The 20,863-nt window shown below is 32.1% G+C and overlaps 1 protein-coding gene and 1 non-coding gene across 2 annotated transcripts; both read right to left on the reverse strand.

The window, feature by feature from the left end:
• Positions 1–781: 781 nt before the first annotated feature.
• LOC149409376 (putative peptidoglycan muropeptide transporter SLC46) lies at positions 782–19,284 on the reverse strand. Its single transcript, XM_089649887.1, has 9 exons — positions 19,034–19,284; positions 17,844–18,050; positions 15,095–15,269; positions 13,911–14,099; positions 11,810–12,100; positions 10,587–10,741; positions 8,969–9,137; positions 8,415–8,574; positions 782–7,363 (listed from the first exon to the last, which is right to left on the reverse strand). The coding sequence occupies exons 1-9, from the start codon at positions 19,058–19,060 to the stop codon at positions 7,264–7,266; spliced, it is 1,473 nt and encodes a 490-aa protein (XP_089506013.1). The 5' UTR covers positions 19,061–19,284; the 3' UTR covers positions 782–7,263.
• On the reverse strand, positions 13,259–13,331 carry TRNAS-GGA (transfer RNA serine (anticodon GGA)). Its single transcript has one exon. It is a non-coding gene; the product is annotated as a tRNA-Ser (tRNA).
• Positions 19,285–20,863: the final 1,579 nt, after the last annotated feature.

Below are 20,863 nucleotides of genomic sequence, written 5' to 3' on the forward strand. Positions count from 1 at the left end.
ATTATGGCAAGCGATCGATCAAAACGTTTTTACAAACTTGCCATAATATGCCAAAAATCGTTTGAGTGGTTAGGAGCATTTTTTTCTCAGGAAAGCATATAATATTATTGACTTTTGAAAAGATGCCAATAATCCCAATGGCTTCAGATGAATGGGAGCATTTTGAACTCCTGCGGTGTATTCACATAAAACATTTTCAAACCACTACCATTTCTCTTTGTGGATAAGTTTGTTCTTAAAAACTCAAGAGGAGCCACAATCGGCCAACCTGCCCCAAACAGAACCCGTGAATATAGTTTCTGATTCATTCTACTGGATTATTCCATTGATTTCTCTATCATGGGCAAATGCTAAAATTCGCATGTAGATAGTTTTCACATTCAGAATTATTTGTTTCTTGAAAGCATAAATTTAAAGAATGGCCTATTTTGGAACTCTCATATCGAGGGGTAATTACTACAAATAGCTAATTCTGAAGTCTGTCAGCGTAAATAAACATTATTTATATGCCACAACTCAATATGGGCAAGGAAATAAAGCTACAGTTTTTGTGTATAACTCAAAAAAGCTGATTCGGAATTGCCTAGTTGCAGAAAGATATTTTTTTCCTTGAAAAACCTAGAAAGAGAGTTTCATCATACATAATATTTGGCTGGTGGGAAAAATAATGCAATTTTCTACATGTATTTTTATTTACATAATACATAATATTATGGCTTAATGACACTGGGTCATTACATACATAATATTTTAATTTACTCTACAAAAGAGAATAGGTACGTACAATTAGAATAATACAAGTTTCTAAGACGAATTCTGCAGAAATGAAGTTGACGTAAATATAATAATAACAATTCAGGTCAGTTTTTCATATACTTTATTCTATTTTCAGTAACTAATTTTTTTTTATTAATTATTTTTTTAGTTAGTTTATACAACATTTGAATATAAACTAATATAAACAAGATAATATTTCATTTAGTAACTTTAAATATTTTTACAATAAACATAGCATTTCTTTTTCTGTACATTAATTCTTCCGTCATTCTTCAGACTTTCAGGCATTTCATCATACATCTTTAGTCCTTTATACATTAGGCAGTTCTGTGATTTTGATTTCTTCATATGTGGCAATCTAATTCTATTTACTTTTCTGGTTTCGTAATTATGAACATCTCTATTAAAAACAATTTCATCCTTAAAATATTTTGGCATTTGGTTGTTCATGACTTTATGCACAAACTAACGTCCTGGATTTATCTGTTATTTGTGTCTCACTTTTAACAAATTGTTTCATTCCCGATACTTGGATAATTTTTTTCAGTCTTATTGTTCGTATCCTTCAAATTTTTGAAATTTATATTAAAGTCACCAGTTAGGATTAGTAGTAACAGTAATGAAAAACTGATCTGAATTGTAATCTTGCGCAAGTCGCGTGGTTGTCTACAAAATGGGAACAAAAGATGAAAAAGTATACAGTTTTGATTAGCAATGGGTAAATTCCCTGGAAACTGTTACCTGGAAATATTCCTAAAACCGGAAATATTGCAGGGACTTTCATCTAAATGGATAAATAAGTTTAAATGTCATGTTATTTACAAATGAAAATTTGGAAAATACCCAATGTTATTGTTAAAACACATTACAAATGTCATTTAAAAATTAAATCTGGCATATCCGATGGAACACATTTTCATGAAAATAAAACATTGGGGAATTTATATAAATTCGTCAATGTTTTATGGGGTGGTATCATATGAGAATATTTATTCTCGTATGTACTACCCTCTTTTATTTATTATTATTTCGTTGTTTTATTCTTATTTTTGATTTTGTTTTATTTTTATTTTTATTTATAAATATGTTATAACTATGTACTTATATTCTCTATGGAATGTGTGGGATTGCAATTACCTCCTTACTTTCTGGAATAAAGAAATTATAATTATGACATTAGGTCGGGGAATAGCTGTTGAATTTTAAATAGGTTAACAGGAGATATATATAATATTTACATTCAATGGTGATATTTTTTGACGATTCTGTGGAAGCTATTATTATATATTAGCAAGCATTCATCTATTTATTTTCGATACATTTGTATATATGAGTTGGTTCCATGATAACTCAACACGGTGACAATTCAACACACTTTTATAAAGTGATATGAAGTAATTAGAAACGATGAAAAATTTTTTTTAACCTAACCTACTTAACCCAGTTAATAAAGTTTTTGTTTCATCACTTTCCATGACTTTATATAACTTTTTGAAGATGTGATGAATTATCATTGTGATGATTTATCCGGTCACCATAATAGTTGTAGAGTTTAAAACCCTCTGTGGAGTTTTTCGGAAATCTGGAGATAGTCACTAAAAACTGTTTGTAACACCTTGAATATAACAAACTTTAATAAAAACAATTATCCATTATTCTTTTGATAATTAGTCAAAAATAATAAATAGTAAGGTTTTTTTGTTATTTGTTTTTGGGGTGTTATGCCGTGTTGCGCTCTCCCAAAAACAAATAACTAAAATGCTTTTGGCCGTGAAAATCTTAAATCAAATTAGTAAGGTTTTAATTTTCAATTTACTTCAAGTACCTTTTTGGGAATGCATTAAAACCAGCAGAAATTACCAGAGCAGGTTTTACATCTTCGCTGCTCCTATTATTTATGAATACTCATATTGAGCACTAAGTAAATATAGGTTCTTAAAATTATAAGTTCTTATTTAAATAATCTGCGTTAAAAACTGTCTCAGGTACAACCTCACTCATGGTGGATTAAGTTTGGCAAAAACCACAAAGTTACTTTTCAAATTGAGTGCTTTACTTAATTTTCAATGAATTACCTATTAACATTATATCTGCTATAAAAATAATATTCCACTCGAACTGTCAAACAAAAGCAAAAAAAACTTACTTACAATAAATGTTTTGTGACTTTTACAGAAGTCGTACACACACGAAACAGCCAATAACAATTAAGTTGAGTTAAAGTTTTTACCAGAAATGATAAGGGCAGATACAATTGCAGAGCCATAGACTTAATACATATAAGGCAAATCGATTTAACGTTTTATTCCAGTACAAAAGTATTCATTTTCGACTTAATATTAAAAATTTTGTGTTAAGTTGTTTTGACAGTTTATAGAGCGTAAATAACTTAATTACATTATGTCAAAACGTAAAATGTTCAACTTAACGTTTTTTACCAGTATGCCCATAATATTATGTACATATACATACATTGTGCTTGCAAGACCGGCTATGTGAGTTTTAACAAATTTTACATGGAACAAAAAACATCCAAATTTTATATTCAAGTGCGTCAGCAAACAATATTTCAGGAAGGATTGTGCGATAACGGTTAAACTTATGCACATGGCCGAGATTGGGCTCGATACCTTGATTTAAAAAAAATTTCTTTATGTAAAAAAACATATTCTGAAATTTGGCACATAGCCATTTTTTGCAAGCGCAACAATGATATAAATATGTATATAGTTGCAGTACAATATGCAATACATATATCGATCCCTCCTACGTAAACTATTGTATTTATAAAATACCGATTGTTGAGGAGACCAGTTTAAAGTTTATTTTTTATCACCGTAATTCCAAATGTTAACAGAAATCCAAATATTTTCAATTTATGTATTAGGTAGGAATGAACATGAAATGAAAAAATTTGGAAAAGTAATCAAAATAAACTTTATAAAGCTCTCTCAAAAACAGAGATTTTGAAGATACAATAGTTTATGTAGGTCATAAATTATAATAACGAGCAATGACATCATTTAATGCCAGTTTAGAATGACAAATAAAAAAACCAATGCATCCTCTACTACAAATTGATCTACTGGCGAGGATCTACCTCCAAGTAAGTCATTTTTGGCCACTTACCAATAGAGACAAAACTGCTTTCCATTGTACATTTGGGTAGGTACTGCAAAATTGTGACTACACAATAGGTTTGTATAATAATGTATGATTGAGCAAAGAGTGTGCCGGGATAGATATATGTGGCATTCCATCTGGCTTGGGGCAAAAGCAAACTCCACATATGTTTAGTCTGGTGAATAATTGTTGACTAATAATATATGTACGTGTCAGTGGTGATTTATGGTTTTTTTGCATTTTATTTCTACCAATATTATAATATTTGCAGTCAGATGGCAAATATTATAATATGTAACAGGATGACCTACGAGGAAATATATTTGCATCCTATCTATATGAGAGTTTATGAAAAATACATTACAAAAATATACATTTCCCAATTTCATTTTTAAACATTTAATAACTTTTTTTTGTATGTTGTAATTTAGTTATTAAAAATTACATTTTTATATCTAGTATAAACCTTTAACAACTTATTTCTATGACATTAAAGACGCTTTACAATACACCTAAAACCTATTCTTTATAGTATTAAGGCATAATCCACGAAAATCAGAAATGCTTTTAGCTTCTCACTTTTAGCCACTCAGAACATTAGAACGTCAAAAGACGTAAATATGATAATAGCGGTCAAGACATTAGAACGTCTTTTCGAACGAGATTTTACAAAAATCGATTTATTTCCATCACTAGTATACGGATTGCCATGATTTAAAAAACAGAGTATCGATAATGAATAACGCTACGCGTCTGTATTCAAGAATATCTATGGAACGTAGAATTGCATTATCTAAGCCGATTGAATCTGTCATCTTGTTCGTTCATAATTTATTGCGTTTCTAAATAATTTATTAAAAATATTTTAGTTTGGACGGTTAATATTTTGAGGTGACTAATAGTTTTTAATTATATTTCTTCAATATATAAAGTGTTATTTCTTTATGATACTCAGAAAAAAGTACATTTTTCAAAGCTTTGAAATAATTGTAAGCGATTTTTATATATTTTTGAGGTTTTCATAAAATGTATATTTAGAAACGCAAATATTTACGTATTATAACACAATGCGATAGTGGATTTCATAATCTTTCCAAAACATTTTTTAGAATGAGGCTACGTTTCCCAAAACGTGAGTTATGAAGCTTTTAGCAAAACTCGTAAATAACACAAAAATTATCACGTTTTGACAGTTCTCAAAGGAACACATAGTAGATAAAAGTCTTTGTCTGAGAGGTTAACATCTGTCGGTAGTTAATTAACAATTTTAAATCCTTTAGAATAGAGATTAATTTGGGTTCCCGACAAATTTGTTTTTGGAAGTCTAAAATCTCCATAGTTTCTCGTGGGTTAGCCATGTATTGCGATATTAAATTTTACATTCTTAATCTTTTGAATGCGTTAATATGCTCCGTTTTATCTATACCCCCGTACATATTTTCAAATACCTATGTACGCAATTAAATGTCAAATTATAGCATTATGGCATGATTTATTGGACTATATAGACTGAACAGATTATTCTCCACAATATCAAAACAAATCCTTGTGTGTCACCACTCTTAGATGTTTATAAAAACAAAAACATAAAATTTCATACAAAACCGTACCGTATCTTTTGAATGTGGTCGCGCCATTTACTCGGAATGTGTGTGTTTATAGGCCACTGCATTGATAGACACAAGTGGGACACCATAATCACTTATCATTTTTAGTTATGAAAACTTTTTCTATAACTCAACACTTAAAAATAACACATAAATTTTATGTCACGTAATAAATATTGTTTTAATTATTAAAGCACTTTAGAGGAATCTATGTCGGTCACATTTTAACTGCATTCTTAGATACATACGTATCTTGTTAACTGCATTCTTCTATTTTTCAATCGGTTTGGTTCGGTTCGGTCTGGGCGGTTTTTTTAATTTTGTCAGTTGATGGAATCAATTCGGCCATATGCTCAGTGGCATATTTAGGCAAAACCTGAAACGGGTTGAGGTGGGCTGATGTATTAGGCTCTGGTATTTGAGAAATCCCTGGTTTATGTATATCAACTAGTAGTATAATAACCGCCAATTGAAAATCTGCTAGAGATTTTTTATACCTGTCACTTGGGAATACAAAATAAATTAATTCAATAAATATAGGTCAAGTATGTGAAAAAACACTTTTTTACATTTGCCTTCCGCGTAGAAAAGTATGGTAGTCGTTTGTTTCTCGAACAATTTCATTCACAATCGAGCGATTCAAAACATGTTAAAAAAAATCACTTTCTGTTGAATTTTCGTTAAATTGTACAGAAATGCCGGATTGAAAATCATCAAATTCATGTACTATAGAATATGAGGTCCAGACACCCATGAGTGTAACACTTCTTCACTTACAGACTCATTCGCTTGAGTTTCTGCATCTGAATGTTCCGAAGGTTCAAATTCATCCTCGGACATTTCATAATCAGAATCCAAAATGTTTAATATATTTTCAATTTCATCATCTTCCAAACTATGGGCCATTTTTTATCCGAAAAATCAAATGAATTAAAAAACTAAAAACTTTTTGTTTCTTAACAATTTTTGAAATAGTATGTAAAACACGAAAATAACACGCACTTTAGTAATACATAACAAAATATATTGAAATTAATAAAGTATATAGTGAAATCAACAACTCAGTTTTGTAACACAATAAAACGTTAAAAAACACGCGCAATCGGCACAATAAAGTCACTCGCGGATACAGTAAAATTAAATTCGTTCGACGAAACACGAGAAATTAAAAAAATTTATAGATATCTCTAGTAAACCAATAAAGTTGAATTTTTCGTAATAATTTAATCAAACAAGAACTCGGAATGTTATCGACGTAGATTCCATAGATTAACTCGGCGCTCGCAAGCGCATAACAAAATTGGACTAACGCCATCCGTTGACAAAATTGTAAACTATGGCACTCGAAGGCGCGAAGAGGCGCACTTGATTATCGATGTTTTTTTTATAAAATATAATTTTATTTTCGAGAAAGTCTTGTAGATGTCAGCATTGTGATAGTTCTACGAATGTTCAAGCGAGCGGGAAATAAATTTATGACGAAAGACCGCTAGAATATCGGCATTCAAAGTTTCCGTATCAACTGTTGATACAGCCGGGTGTGAGTATGGACTTTTTACTGTAACAACAGTTGATACAGCCGCGTGCAAAGAGTTAAACATGTATTTCGGGCATCTTATTTTTTAGCTTAAATATAAACATTACGGTATTGTAAATTATACAACAATATTATTATAATGGTGTACATGTATCGATCACATTATTTCATTACTTGGATTCTTGTTTGTATCATATCTTGTCATAACATAAGGTTATCTTAAATTTTCTCCTCGGGATTTTCGATCTCCTTGACTTCATTATCCGTTTCATTGGAATATTTCTCCATGGGCTCACCACCTAGAGACATGTGAATGCCACTGAAATAAAATAAAGATTATAATAATGAGGAATTTTATTAAATTTTTTAAACATTTCTTATGAAAGTTCTAACTTAAATACCAGTATTTTTTTATATGTCGATTTCATAGTCGTTTTTGCATTTTTCAATGACTGAAAAAATTATAAAAAACGTGACAATATAGGTTCGTTTTGTTGGTTAAAAGAAAGGTCAATCCTTCTCGGGTCCGAATGAAATCAACAAAACCCAATTTAAATATTTAACAAGATTTCCAAAAAATGAATCCTTTTGAAATAATTTTTATACCACAGTGGTGACCCATGTGTGAATCTACGTAGCGCAACTTTGCACGAAATTGTGCGCATTCTAATGCATGTGGCTGACCTACCCGTGAGGTAGCGGTGAAAGTTCTGTCAGAATCTGCCGACCAATCACAGGGCATTTAAGTCTCTTACAATTTTCATCATTTTTAAATCACAATTTATTAATTCCATTTTATAATAAAACTTATGTATTCAGAATCAGCGTTTGTTGATCTATATGAATGTATGTTTTTTAAGCCATAATATTTTTTACTCAAGTTCCTTATTGAAAAACTATAAAACGAAACATATGGAAAATAATTGTGGGTATGTGAACAGAAAGATATATTAATTAAATAATGCAAGTAGAGCACATCTTGGACTATTTCTATATACAGTGACTATGTATGTTTTTACATTTTCTGAGTATTGAATGACAAAAATGTAAAGAGTTGATAAACAAAAAATCCTATGAATCAAAAGTAATAAACAAACAAGTTATGATTGATATTGTCATTATCAATCATTTTGAAGTATTGAACAATTGTTTTAATTCTTTAATTTACATTGAAATCTGATAGGATCGATTTATTTAACATTTTCATGAAAATAATTTATTTCAATCAATTTATATGCGTTAAAACTAAATAATCTAATAAATAATCTTTATGATTCATGGTACTCTATAGTGCAATATGATTACCTAGTTATCCCAAGCAATCAAGAGAGAATCGTGATAATAGTAATTCAAATATTTGATGCACTTACAGAGATAAAAAGAACACAACTATTTGTGTTGCCATGGTGAGGTAGAAAATAGCATTGGGATGATCGGTGTTTACAGTAGCATTGTACAACTGTGAGTACAGGGATGCCGAGAATAGAGTCACAGCATTATCACATACGGACAGGAGGGCAAAAGCTTTACCTGGAAAAATAAAATGGAATGTATTCTAATATTCTTTTCACAATAAAGACAAATTTGCGTGCTTTTAAAAGTCCATGTAAGTTCCCAATAATTTCAAAATATATTTATTTGACACTTTCAGTAGAACACAGCACAATCCGCAATGATTAGTGCTGCCAAATATTACAATTAACAACTGCTTGGACGCAGTTAAGGTCAATACCTCGAATGATCCATTCCCAGTACATAAGCAAGTAAAAGCATGCATATCCTTAAACAGTTGATAGATGTCCCTCCTGAACATTTTTACAAATGGTTCTATTATTTGGTACGATATATTATAAGTTATTGGAAGAACCTTGGTGTGCCTGGCCAACCAATGTTTAGACCAATTTAAAGAAATTATTATTATTACCTCTCTCATGCACTTGGACGGTTTTGGAAGTGATAGAGCGCAGAACGGGTGCCACACACGGCCCCAGCGAGGCCGCCCCCGCCCCAACATAGAACAGCCAGGACACCTTGGCCTGCGTGAAGAATACTCGGCCCAGGGTGTGGGAGGCTGCGCCCACCATTAGAATCACCTGCAATAAATTAATACACAATGTTTCAAAATCACTTACAATAATTATTATTAATAAAAAAATAAATGCAATATCCATCAGAGGTGGTCGATAGCCCAGTGGGTAGAACAAATTCAATTAAATTACTCTATCCTCTTCAGCTCTTATCTATTATGAGGCCGAAGGAAGTGAAGAGGACCAAGAGATGCGGAAGAGATAGATTGGGAAAAACCTGGCAATTCAAATCCCACCCCTCGGCACGATTAAAGCCGTTTTTAATTTTTATATAAATACCGCACAAGCATCCCAACTGAAACTCTTCGAACTCTCTCGATCTCGGGAAAGGGTATAAGTGATGGGTACGAATCCGGGTTTCAGTATGTCTAGAATGTTTGAATCAATCCCTCTGGAGTCCGCTGGAGACGTCAAAAAGTCTCCCTCAACCATTAATTCCAGATCTGGCTTGCGACGCAGTAGGTGGACAGAAGCATCCATCGCCGAGACCTGGACAAACCTCACCCCGTGAGCCCGAAGACACCTCGCATCCTTCGCCAGGACCTGAACACACCTCACCATATGAACCCAGCATGCCTGCTAAATCATCAAACTTAACGACACCTACGGTAGAGGTGTCGGTTATCCAGTGAATGGTTCTCGGGGCGGTGGTACCGTCTTGCAAATTATAAGAAATAATGTAACCACATTTTAATATGATTAATTAGGTGTTTGAATAAAATATAAATGCTTTTATATCAAGGATGTTCGTACAGCGTTAAGCAGGTATGCTGATCCCGGGAAGTCCTTCAAAGACGGTTAATTTAGAAGCAAATATTAGCATAAATGTATAATAAATTGCATTAATATCTTATCTTATCACTCTGGTCAAACTAAAACATATTAACAAGATCAAGGTTAAACTAAGATATAAATAATTATGTACTCGTGTAGAATTTAATCTTTTAAACGAGGCTTAATTAAGTTTAGGTGTGTTAGTAATATTTTCCAAGATGAATCTAAATTAGCACTGAGCAAAACTATAAACAAGTTGCCAAATAAAGTATATACTATTTAATTAAAGCAATTGAAGTGACCATTGAAAATAAAATTGGCATTCGTTTCATGAAACGTTTTTAAACCGCAACTAAATTAAGAACAACGGAATATAATGTATTATGTGATAATTATTTTGATGCTGGATAGGATAAATAGCTAAAGCGTCATACTGCAATATGGCACTTTAGCCATTTATCTTTTCCGGTGTCAATAAACAAGCCGTTAATATAATGTATTATCGTAATTATTTCGATACTGGAAAGGACAAATAGCTAAAGCGTCATACTGCAGTACAGCACTTTGGCCATTTACCTTTTCCAGTGTCGATATACAAGTTGTTATTACTACTCTTATCTAAAGGATGAAAGGTTATTAAAAATGCTACGTAGCAAATATGAAGAACAAAACATTATTTACCGTATCTTTCCATTTGAATAGCCTTGACATTAATGGAATGCCAATAATCATCATAATTACATAACCGCAGCTTTGGAATGTTTTGAAGTTGGAAAATGTTACAGTGTCCCAGCCAAATACTTTAACCATGTATAGGTATAGCATTGGTTTTTCATCTAAAAAGTAAAGTTTGAAAAGTACAATTTTATTTTTCAGTACATAATTCTGCAAAAGAAATCTAAAACAGATGTTAACCCTTTGCACTCCTAATTTTTTTTTAATTACCTACTACCAACTCCTTAATTAATTTACAAAAAAGGGATAAAAAGTGGCCTCAATAAAAAGTTAAACAAAAATTTTTAAAATATGTAATTTTTATTACTCTTTCTTTACATAGAGTACAAAAAACATAGAAATATATAAAATTAACAACTTAATATGCCCTTATTCACTACTAACGAAATATTTGCTACTAAAAACAGTAAAAACAAATGTAAATACACAAACAGAACAAAATATTATGTGATAACAAGTGAATAGGTATAAGAATCCTTTGTTATGTGTTGGGAGAAATCCCTCAGCGCTTCCTATTGTTACGCAGGTAGACAGGCAAGTACCTACCTACTTACATGCGTCGCAACCAAATAACTGCGCAGTGCATTTACAAGGTTAAAAATAATACGATTTTAAAAATTATCTAAAAGGCGAAACTTGACGAGATATATGTATTTTGCGTATTCGGAATATTCAGAATGAGATATAAAGTGTTTAAAAGAAAAAAAAATACATTTGATAATTTAAATTATTTTTCGAAATTGCGTTACTATAATGTCGAGTATGACTCGACATAGGAGTTGGTGTAAGAAATATAATGTCGAGCCCCACTCGACAAAGGAGTGGTATGAGTTAAAATATAATATCTAATGTATGTAAAGGATTTCTAGTATATAATCAGAAGGAGACCGGGTTGTACCGTGGAGATAAGTTACTATGAAGAGAATCAACAAATATGTAGTTGAGAGGTTTAATGTAATAAATCAGAACAACAAATATGCATGATAATCAAATGAAGCATTGAGTGTATGCAATAATAGAGGAGTTTGAGTAGGTATTACATACATAGTCAGCTTTCACACATTTTGTTATTGTTGGATACTTAAAGAAAATGTATTTGTGTAAGCATGTCCCAATTAAATAATGACCTAAATAAAGTGTTTATGACTACATATTTATGTTATTCTCACCTCTTTGGAATGTGTATAAAGCCATACTAATCATCAAAATACTCAAGTAAACCCTTCTGTGGCTCGGTCTATACTTAACAAGGACTTTGAGGGAGTCGATTGCGTGGTCTTTATCAAAAAAGTCACAGAAGAAGTTCTTTACTCCAGCTTGAGCCATTGATTGCTGCTTATCCGACGTCTGCCACCGCAAGTTAAATATTGCTATCACAATAGCTAAGAACAGCATTGAAGCATTGATACAAAACAGTATTGTATATGACTTGTTAAAAACACCAGTAAATAAAAATGATCCTGAAATTGAAAACAATATTTTATGATGTTTTTTAAATAAGAACAGATAATTTCGCACGCGGTTTATATTTTGGGACAAATATGACTATTCTTTAGCTACGCAATGTGCATAAACAATAATAATAGTGTGCTAATAAAAACAGACCAGATTAAGATATCTCATTTTAAGGGTGCTTCATATAAAAAGACATTTTTTTATTGAAAATTGTTGATGAAATCCATTCCCAGCAAATCACATTTTTAACTGTTTATTTTCAGAGTATGTAATATTAATAGCAAGGGTTCACAATAATAATAACATTTCAATATTTTATCACATTTGAGGGGTTTTTATTTATCATTATACACGGTGTCCGGAAACTCGTAGTACAAGCGGGAAACTGGAGAATCTACACCACATGGGGAACCCAAAAAAACAAAGTTTTTTGATTTGAGCATTTTCAAAAAAAAAAAAAAAAACCAAAAAAATATATTTTTCGGCTATTTTAGGGTTAAAGTTTTTTCTGGTGTTTAGGGTTGAATAACAGATGTTTTAACCCTGCAGAGCAGAAATATTTTATGATTACACTGGGTTAAATGAAGGGTGATTTCAAAATAATGCTTCAAATCCGAGTTTCTTCATTTGTTTTACTTTCAAATAGTTTTAATTAGTTGGGTAATTTGATCTTCAGTAATAATTTATAAGAATTTGATAAAAAAAAAAAAAAAAAAAAAAAAAAATCAACTTCAAACTCGATTTACTCGATAACGAAAGCTCAAATAAAAAAAAAAATACTACAAAATCGACTCCAAATGTGATGTAGATTCACCAGTTTCCCGCTTGTACTACGAGTTTCCGGACACCCTGTATAAATATCATCACATTATATGGAAACAAAATAACACTTCTGGTAAAATTGTCACATTCCAGGTATTGCATGCTGAAAGCATGTTATTAAGTGTATTATTGAAACTACAAATTTAAATATCTTTTCACAATATTGAGTTATATGAGAGCTGATTTGTATTATTTATTATTATTAATTTTTTTAATGATTAACTAATATTCTTAAGACAAGGTTTTTATGCATAGCACAAAGGATAATAAATTATTTTAAGCAATAATTAGTCGCCTGCGATATCAACACAAATTGAAAATATCTCCCAAGTAAAAATAAATGCCGGCGACGGGAATTGAACCCGCGACTTCTGATGTCCGGTCAGATGCTCTGGACCACTGAGCCACGTCGGCTTATTTCCAACACGCCAAATTTCAATTTTTACTAGTACTTCAATCAACAATTACTGCTTATTATTTTATTTTTTTACTCGGGAGATATTATCAATTTGTATTGATATTGCAGGCGACTAATTATTGCTTATAATTATTTAATATAATATGAAAATTACAACAATTTTTATAAACGCTGTTATACAAGGATATCAGAAAATGCTACATATTTATTGAACTGAAATTAATGTCTTTTGTTTTAATCACCATAATGAAGTTATAAATTGTGTGCAAAAAAGAATGGTTTAATTATTTAACCTGCTTTATAATTCTTTTTTTAAAAAACCCACTCCGTACAGTGACCATCCTTACATTACTTTACATAACAATCGCTAAACAAATCGCTTGCATTAAAATTACAGAATTATGCAATCACCAACCCAAACCATTCTCCACAGCTGGCTTTTGTTTATAAAATTACCGCAGAGGGTGAGAATGTGTATTTTTGTTTTGAAAATTATCCAACTGGCAGAATTTGTTCTGGTAGTTATTTTTGGAAAGCATTTCATAATTTATCTAAATGAGCAGACAATGATTTACCGAGAGCTATGCCGGTGGGCATTGTGCTCAGATAGCAGATGTCTAATATGCCAACTCGTAGCGTCCTGTCGAATGTTGTGGTGACATCCGATATATAGGAAAAGGCAGCAGCAAAGACTGCCACATCAGCCCCAGTCAGAGCACTGGGAATAGTGGCGAAATATATCACATATTCAAGAGGCCAAGACTCTGAAATATTAACATCAATAAATATCATTATTAAACTGGGTTGGGTCGCATTCTTCCACAAAGCCTCGCTTCTTGCCTTGGGCTGTTTAAACATGGTACATTCAAGACACAGTTGTTCCATACATGTCAGTCTGGGAGAGGAGACAAGCGTTCATATATCAATCAGTTTGATTTTAATATAGGTATATGCTTATAATAATAATATGAGTGAGAACATCTGAATTAAACTCTTGAACTAATTTATTTTTGTTTGTAAATTAAATATAAGTGATAGAAATATTTAACTACATAAATTCCATGGTTGGCACAAGAAACTGTACATGTTATTTTTAAGCAATTAATTTCTTCATCGGATGTGGAAAAAAAATCACACATGGGGTCTCCAAAAAAATGCAGCTGGTTACAATATGCAAATTTCTCATTTTACATATTTTATCAGATTTAAAAAAAACATTTTTTTGTTGTTGTTAAATAAGCAACTTAGGTAAGAACCGTTTGTCAAAATCGAAGTGCATCACATCACACTGGTGTGGATGTATGGAAAACTGATGACAAATATTGTGTCATACTCTATAAATATATAGGTACTCTATAAATAATTAGCCCATGGTTGTCTGCTCTGATTTTTTTAATGTGATCAATGTGAACATAGTTGTTATCTAAAAATCTAAATTGTGCCAGTCTACTAATTCTATTGTTGGACTTATCTAGTAATATGTTTGAATAATACAATGATTGTCCTCCTCATTTTATAGACTAGTAAAAAGATTAGATAAGCTATTGATGGCCTTGGTAGCAATTTGGACTAAATTTAGCTGTAGAAATTTAGGAAGTTCCGGGTTCGATTTCTACTGTAGAGCAAAAATATACTGAATTTTTTATTCAATATTATGGGCCTTGTTCGGCCGTCGTGGAGTTGGTTGTAAATTTTTATGAGCCTTACATAGGTAGGTTTATCCTGTATGGAAAATGGATTTTTTTTTCATTATAATTACCTTGTAGAGTTATCATGATCACCATGAATGAATATATAAATTTTCCTATTAGCCCAGAGAGCAAAACAGCTTTTCGTCCACGTTTATCGCTCCAGGCGCCCAGGAAAAGGGCTAAAATTATTGGAACAACATGTCCGGATATTCCGTTCCACTGGTGAAAAGTAGAAACAGTTTTCTAAAGAAGGAAGAAATAGCAAACAGTTATTTCCAAAGCGTACCCAAATCTCCGCACCAAATCAATACGGGGTTGCCACAAGGATCTGTGCTGTTGTCAATGTTGTTTTTGTTGAATGTGCACCAATTACTCTAAACATATAAAGCGAACCACTTGGGGTGACCTATGGCAGAGGTTTTGGATAAACGAAGAAAGTAACGAAGAGTCTAAGGAGAATATTAATGGTCAGGGAAGTCGGAAACACCCAAGTGAATCAAATACTTGGGTCAGGTAAGAAACCTACCAGAAACATCACGTAAGCTCTTCTTCATGTTAATGGAACCTTAATTATAATCACTGCAGAGCCTGTAAATTCCACAATAGTTTGTTCAATGCCATAGTATCAAGATCCTACAGTAATATTAAGCATAAATATGTGCTTAATAAATGGTATATCAAAAATAGTGTTATTATTGTGCTAATTCCTTGTGGGAGAAGCCGAACCTAAACCCTGAGAAAAGAGATTTTGAGATGCTCTTCCGACTTGTACAAAGAGAGTCTACAATATGGCAGCCAGTTTGCGAAGTAATTGAGAGAAGTCATCCCCCCGCGTGTAAAATTTCATATCTAAGTCTATCTCTATCTTGGTAAACTTTACAATACTCAGTCTAGTAGAGGATTCCATATTTTTTAATAGTTTTAATAGTATATTTTTGGCATATATTTGTTGTAAATTTGGTACGTTAAAACTATTGAAAATTTAAATCGAACATATTCTTGAGGGTACTATCAGTATGGTCTTTACCTTGATACCTTTTTGAGTTGTATTCAGGTTATGTATGTAATTGGATGTATCAGATCCCCGTCTTATAATTCTAGATTCGAGAATGAAATAATGCATAGTAGACTTTTTATATCCTTATACCAAATTACCAAATTTCTTAGATTTTTAAAGAAATATATAAAACTATTTTTCTATAACTAGGCAGTTACATTGAACATTATTTGTGAGGCATTCGTTCAAGTGATTTTACCGGTTGGTCTCTTGAGTTCATTGAAAATGTTTTATATTTAGTTTGGCTTATAGGGTAAACGAGTTAATTTTCAGCCAATTTTGAAGTGTATTAAGTCCTTGTTCAGCCACATAAAATGTTTCCATCCAGTTTTCTTCTTTAAATAATATAACAGTATCTTCATCAAATATGATAATGTTTTCTTTGATGGTATGTAAGGTTAGTGATATCATTTATATGGATAATAAATAGAATTGGTCCCAGTACGCTTCCTTGGGGGATACCATAGTCTAATGGCAATGGCTTATTCTTTTGTTCGCCAATCTGTAGTTGTTGTTCCCGCCATGTAATGTATGTCGCTAATAGGTTCATTGTAATTTTGGCTATTAATATATTTTTTAGCTTGATTATTTTATATAGTTAACACACTGGTAGGCATCTCTAATGCACAAACGCAATATGGGCATGCTGATTCTCTTCTACAGGTATTTCAATGGAGCCTGCTCTAAGTTTACTTAAGCTACAACTACACTAAAATCTATGTTCTAATGTAATTTCTATGTTTCTAATATTAAAACATGTAACTTGAAACTGCACAACTGACATTAAGCCAACATTCCTCTCCACTCATTTCAATTATGTATCTCATATCAAAACACCAATTCAGAACTTATAATTGCATTTAAGATAAGAATAATTATTTTACCACCTACAGTGAAATCATACCAATTAAAACAACTTCTAACTAATGCTTGAAGAATTTTCTTTACAAAACGTTCCCCTAGTCAAAAGAGTAAGCTGGTAATTATTATGCACTTCAATGTGCTCCTATGTGATCAGCATAACCTTTGCAAATGGATACAATATTTACTCACACTAAACTGGACAAGAAAGCTTATTTGCGGATCACAAACTAATGTAGGGACCGGTAATTCTTCCCAAGCCTTATATAAATATACTTATCATTGGGACAACAATTTTTTATAACAAGCTTCTTATGAGGAATATTTTTTCTATTAGGGTTGACCATTTTTGTGAGAATGTATTGTATTTATATAAACATTAAAATGTGTGATATTTACACTTTTAGATGATGGTATGACAATTTTTTACATATCCAACGGTCACATCTGGAATAATGGCTTTCGAGATTACAACTAGGTAATTAAATGTTGGCTGTGTTTGCTGAATACGGTCGAGCATGCATGTCCAAATAATAAAATTTATTTATTGCATCGTGGTGATAAACAACAACAAAAAAATGTTTGTGAACCAGGCTAAAGCAGTGTTGTGAAAAAGAAGTAGACATTTGATTCCTTCTAACTATCCAGACACACCAATCCTTAGGTAAAATGTTAAAAAGATGAAAATGTTGCTTAATACTGTTGCAGCAGAAAATATATGACCGCTACTTTCATACAATGAATGGAGCAATGTAATTTGATTCGAAATCTACTTGCAACCAACACTGAATATTTTGCAGAAGCTTGTGTTGAAATCTGGAAAGAGGTTTGTGGTTCTCTGTTGGAAAGATGGGTTTACGGAACACTACTTTAAATTATTTAACAAATACAATACATACCTGGACTTCGTTATTGTATTGCGTGTTGTTAGTTTCATTCAAATGGTTGCATATTTCCGGAGGAAGGCCGTGGTTAGCTGTGCAAGCCTTGTGAACAAAGAAACTTTGTTCAACCACTGACGTTATCATAAAAGCAAACATGTAGAAAAACATCACGGGCTCCACAGTAATGTAACTATACAATTTCTTCTTCTCCTCTTGAACCAACTGAAAAAATACATTTGAATTAACAACATGTAATGTAAATGTGTAAAAGCTGTAAAATTCATTAATGAATATTATAATAAAGAAAGTATTATAATGTTGTCTGATTTGCCCAGTGCTTTACTAATGATGCAAGCCCTCTTTTTCCGGTAGCCAAAGGACGATACATGTTCCAAAATTATTGACTTGCTATTCAATAAGCTTTAAGGGGAGATTCTCCAGAACAGAGGAAGCACATTTCTTATATAAAGCATATAATCTGAGGAATCACGATATGAGAGGTAATATGTTTTATTGTTATCCTTTAAAAGTTTATTTTATTTATTTATTTATTTAAGGAGAAAACACAGATACAGACAGTAATTAAAAGATAATTTTGTAAAACAATAACTTGAGAATTCGCCTGCATCCTAACTATTTCTCACAGATTGACTGGTAGATAAAAATTTTAAATATTTTTTTCATGTAAATAAGTAAAAAGTATAAAAGAAAAATATTTGTTATATTTGTATAGATAATGCTCAGTATCAAATAAAAGTGTACAAATATTTTTTTATACAAGTTTAGAGATAAATCATAAAAAGTACTTAAAGAGTATGGTGAATGAAGTAAGTACACATTTTCTTTTTTTTATAGGAAAACTGACTTCAATTTCCTACCAAAAGTACCATATGTATCAAAAAATATGTCGGAATCCTTCAGGTTTTGGTTTTTAGTATACAATTCGCACATGACAATCATACAGGACTATCTCACCCAACAAAATACGGACCTTTTAGACTTTCATTATAATAAACATGAATTTAACACGATTTTAGTAATTTTCATAATTTAAAAAAAAATCATATAAATAAATAAATACTTTAAATATAAATTCATAATAAAAAAAATAGTGAAAAAATGAGAAAAAAATTACATAGAAAGCTTTTTAAATGTTAATTACCCATCGCTTCGTTATTTGTTGATAAAATATAAAACAAACTTACTATGACATCTTCGTGGATTTCTTCCATCTTAATTAAAGTTTAAAAATGATACGAAACTTAACTTTTATTATTAGTTAATTGACTGTAATGAGAAAAGCAGTGTTGTGTAACTTTTTTCAAACATTGTATCTATTACTTTTCAAAGCTGATTAAAATCGTTTCGCAAAGATAGAAACATGTGTGTGTACTGCCGTAACTACGAAGCTACCATAAATGCATAAATAAGAGGTTATGCCGCGACCTGCCGCGACCGTTACAACTATCCAAAAAAAACATCACATTAGGAGTGAGCGTTATTTAACGTAACTAGATACAATAACTAGTTTCGTCGATGTAACGGAAATAACTAGTCTCGATAAAATTACAAGTAGTTATTTTTGTAAATGCGTTATTTGGTGTTGGGTGTGATGTAAAGTAGTTTCGGCCGTTTCGCATGCGACCGCGTTTCAGTAACGCCGCGTTTCGTAACGTAACGCGGTAGTCGGCGCCGTCGGCGGGACGGATTGTTATTTGTTATGCATATGTGAGACTAGTTTCGGTCGTTTCGCATGCGACCGCGTATTTCCAATCTCTGCCGCGTTTCAGTAACGCCGCGTTTCGTAATGTAACGCGGTAGTCGGCGGTATTGTTATGTTATGCATATAAATCACCATTAGTCCTCGTTTCAGTCGCCTACGCGTTTCGTTGCTCTATCTATAACACTTGTACACATTTTAATATTGACAGTTATTTTGAAATATTATTATGTTATTTTTGCTTATAAATGTATCTTATGTAATAAATAAATAAAAAATAAATCTGTTTGTATGAGGGTGACGACCGTAATTATAGAAGGGTAAGCAGAGAGGATAGACCGCTTTTATTACCTCCAATGTTTTGTTTTACATTGAAAATAATTAAATAATTTTAGCGCGACTGAAACGTGAAAGGGATTGGAAATACACCTCCCGGGCAGCCGAGCGAATACCGCACAAGAGTCCCAACTGCTCCCGTCTGGAGCCAGTGCGAAACAATTTATTTTTGGGGTATACCATGTAGCGCTACCCCCTTCTTTAGCCAACGTTTCGGACAGCGTTACAGTGTCCATCATCATACCGCACAAGAGTCCCAAAAGCTCCCGTCTGGAGCCAGTGCGACTATGGCACCCCCAATTGAGGTATGTTGTGAGTTGTGAGGCTGAAGGTAGTAGGGAGGGGAAGGAGATGGGGTAGATGATAGATATCAGTGAAAACGATGAAAAGGTGTAAATAAACAGTAAATATAACGTGCAAATAAACTGTAAATATCAATAACCATTGTATATTATTCGTGATTAGTCGGAACTAATTAATTAATTAGTCCGACTCGGGAGACACGCCAAACGCGGGGCCAACACATGTACATGGTTGACATTTGTCACGCGAGGACGGGTAAGTGAATGAAAATAACTAGTTACAAAAATAACCGTTTTGAAACAGGTTACGCCGACCAAGAAACTTGTTTCGTTACGTTTCTTGAAAATGACGTTACGACCCACGTCTACATCACATAAATCAACTATCTACGTTACCATTTACCATAAATAAACCACTCTCTAGATCGATGCTTTTTGCGGCTTTTTGTATCCAAAAATTGTATACAGTACTTAAGCACAGATAACAAGAAGTACTTATCGTACGGAGCAGAGCAGTAGACAAGGTAGAAAAACTCAAGGCCATTTAAAAAAGGTGTAACCATAGACAATTTAATTGCACTGAGCAATTCATTATGATATGTTCCTCGGGAAATGCTCGGGAATTTACGTGACTTGAATTGAAGACGTGCGCTCGCATATGTTCTCCGTAATTTTAC

Source organism: Hesperophylax consimilis, chromosome 31 (assembly GCF_061612785.1).
Source record: "Hesperophylax consimilis isolate HC1 chromosome 31, BYU_Hcon_1.0, whole genome shotgun sequence".
NCBI classification, from domain to species: Eukaryota; Metazoa; Arthropoda; class Insecta; order Trichoptera; family Limnephilidae; genus Hesperophylax; species Hesperophylax consimilis.

Coding starts and splice junctions, on each gene's coding strand:
- LOC149409376 (XM_089649887.1), bottom strand. CDS start 19,060: ATGGAAGAAATCCACGAAGATGTCATA. Junction 14,100..15,094: donor GATCATGATAACTCTACAAG/GTAATTATAATG, acceptor TTAATATTTCAG/AGTCTTGGCCTCTTGAATAT. Junction 10,742..11,809: donor TTTATACACATTCCAAAGAG/GTGAGAATAACA, acceptor TTTACTTTTTAG/ATGAAAAACCAATGCTATAC.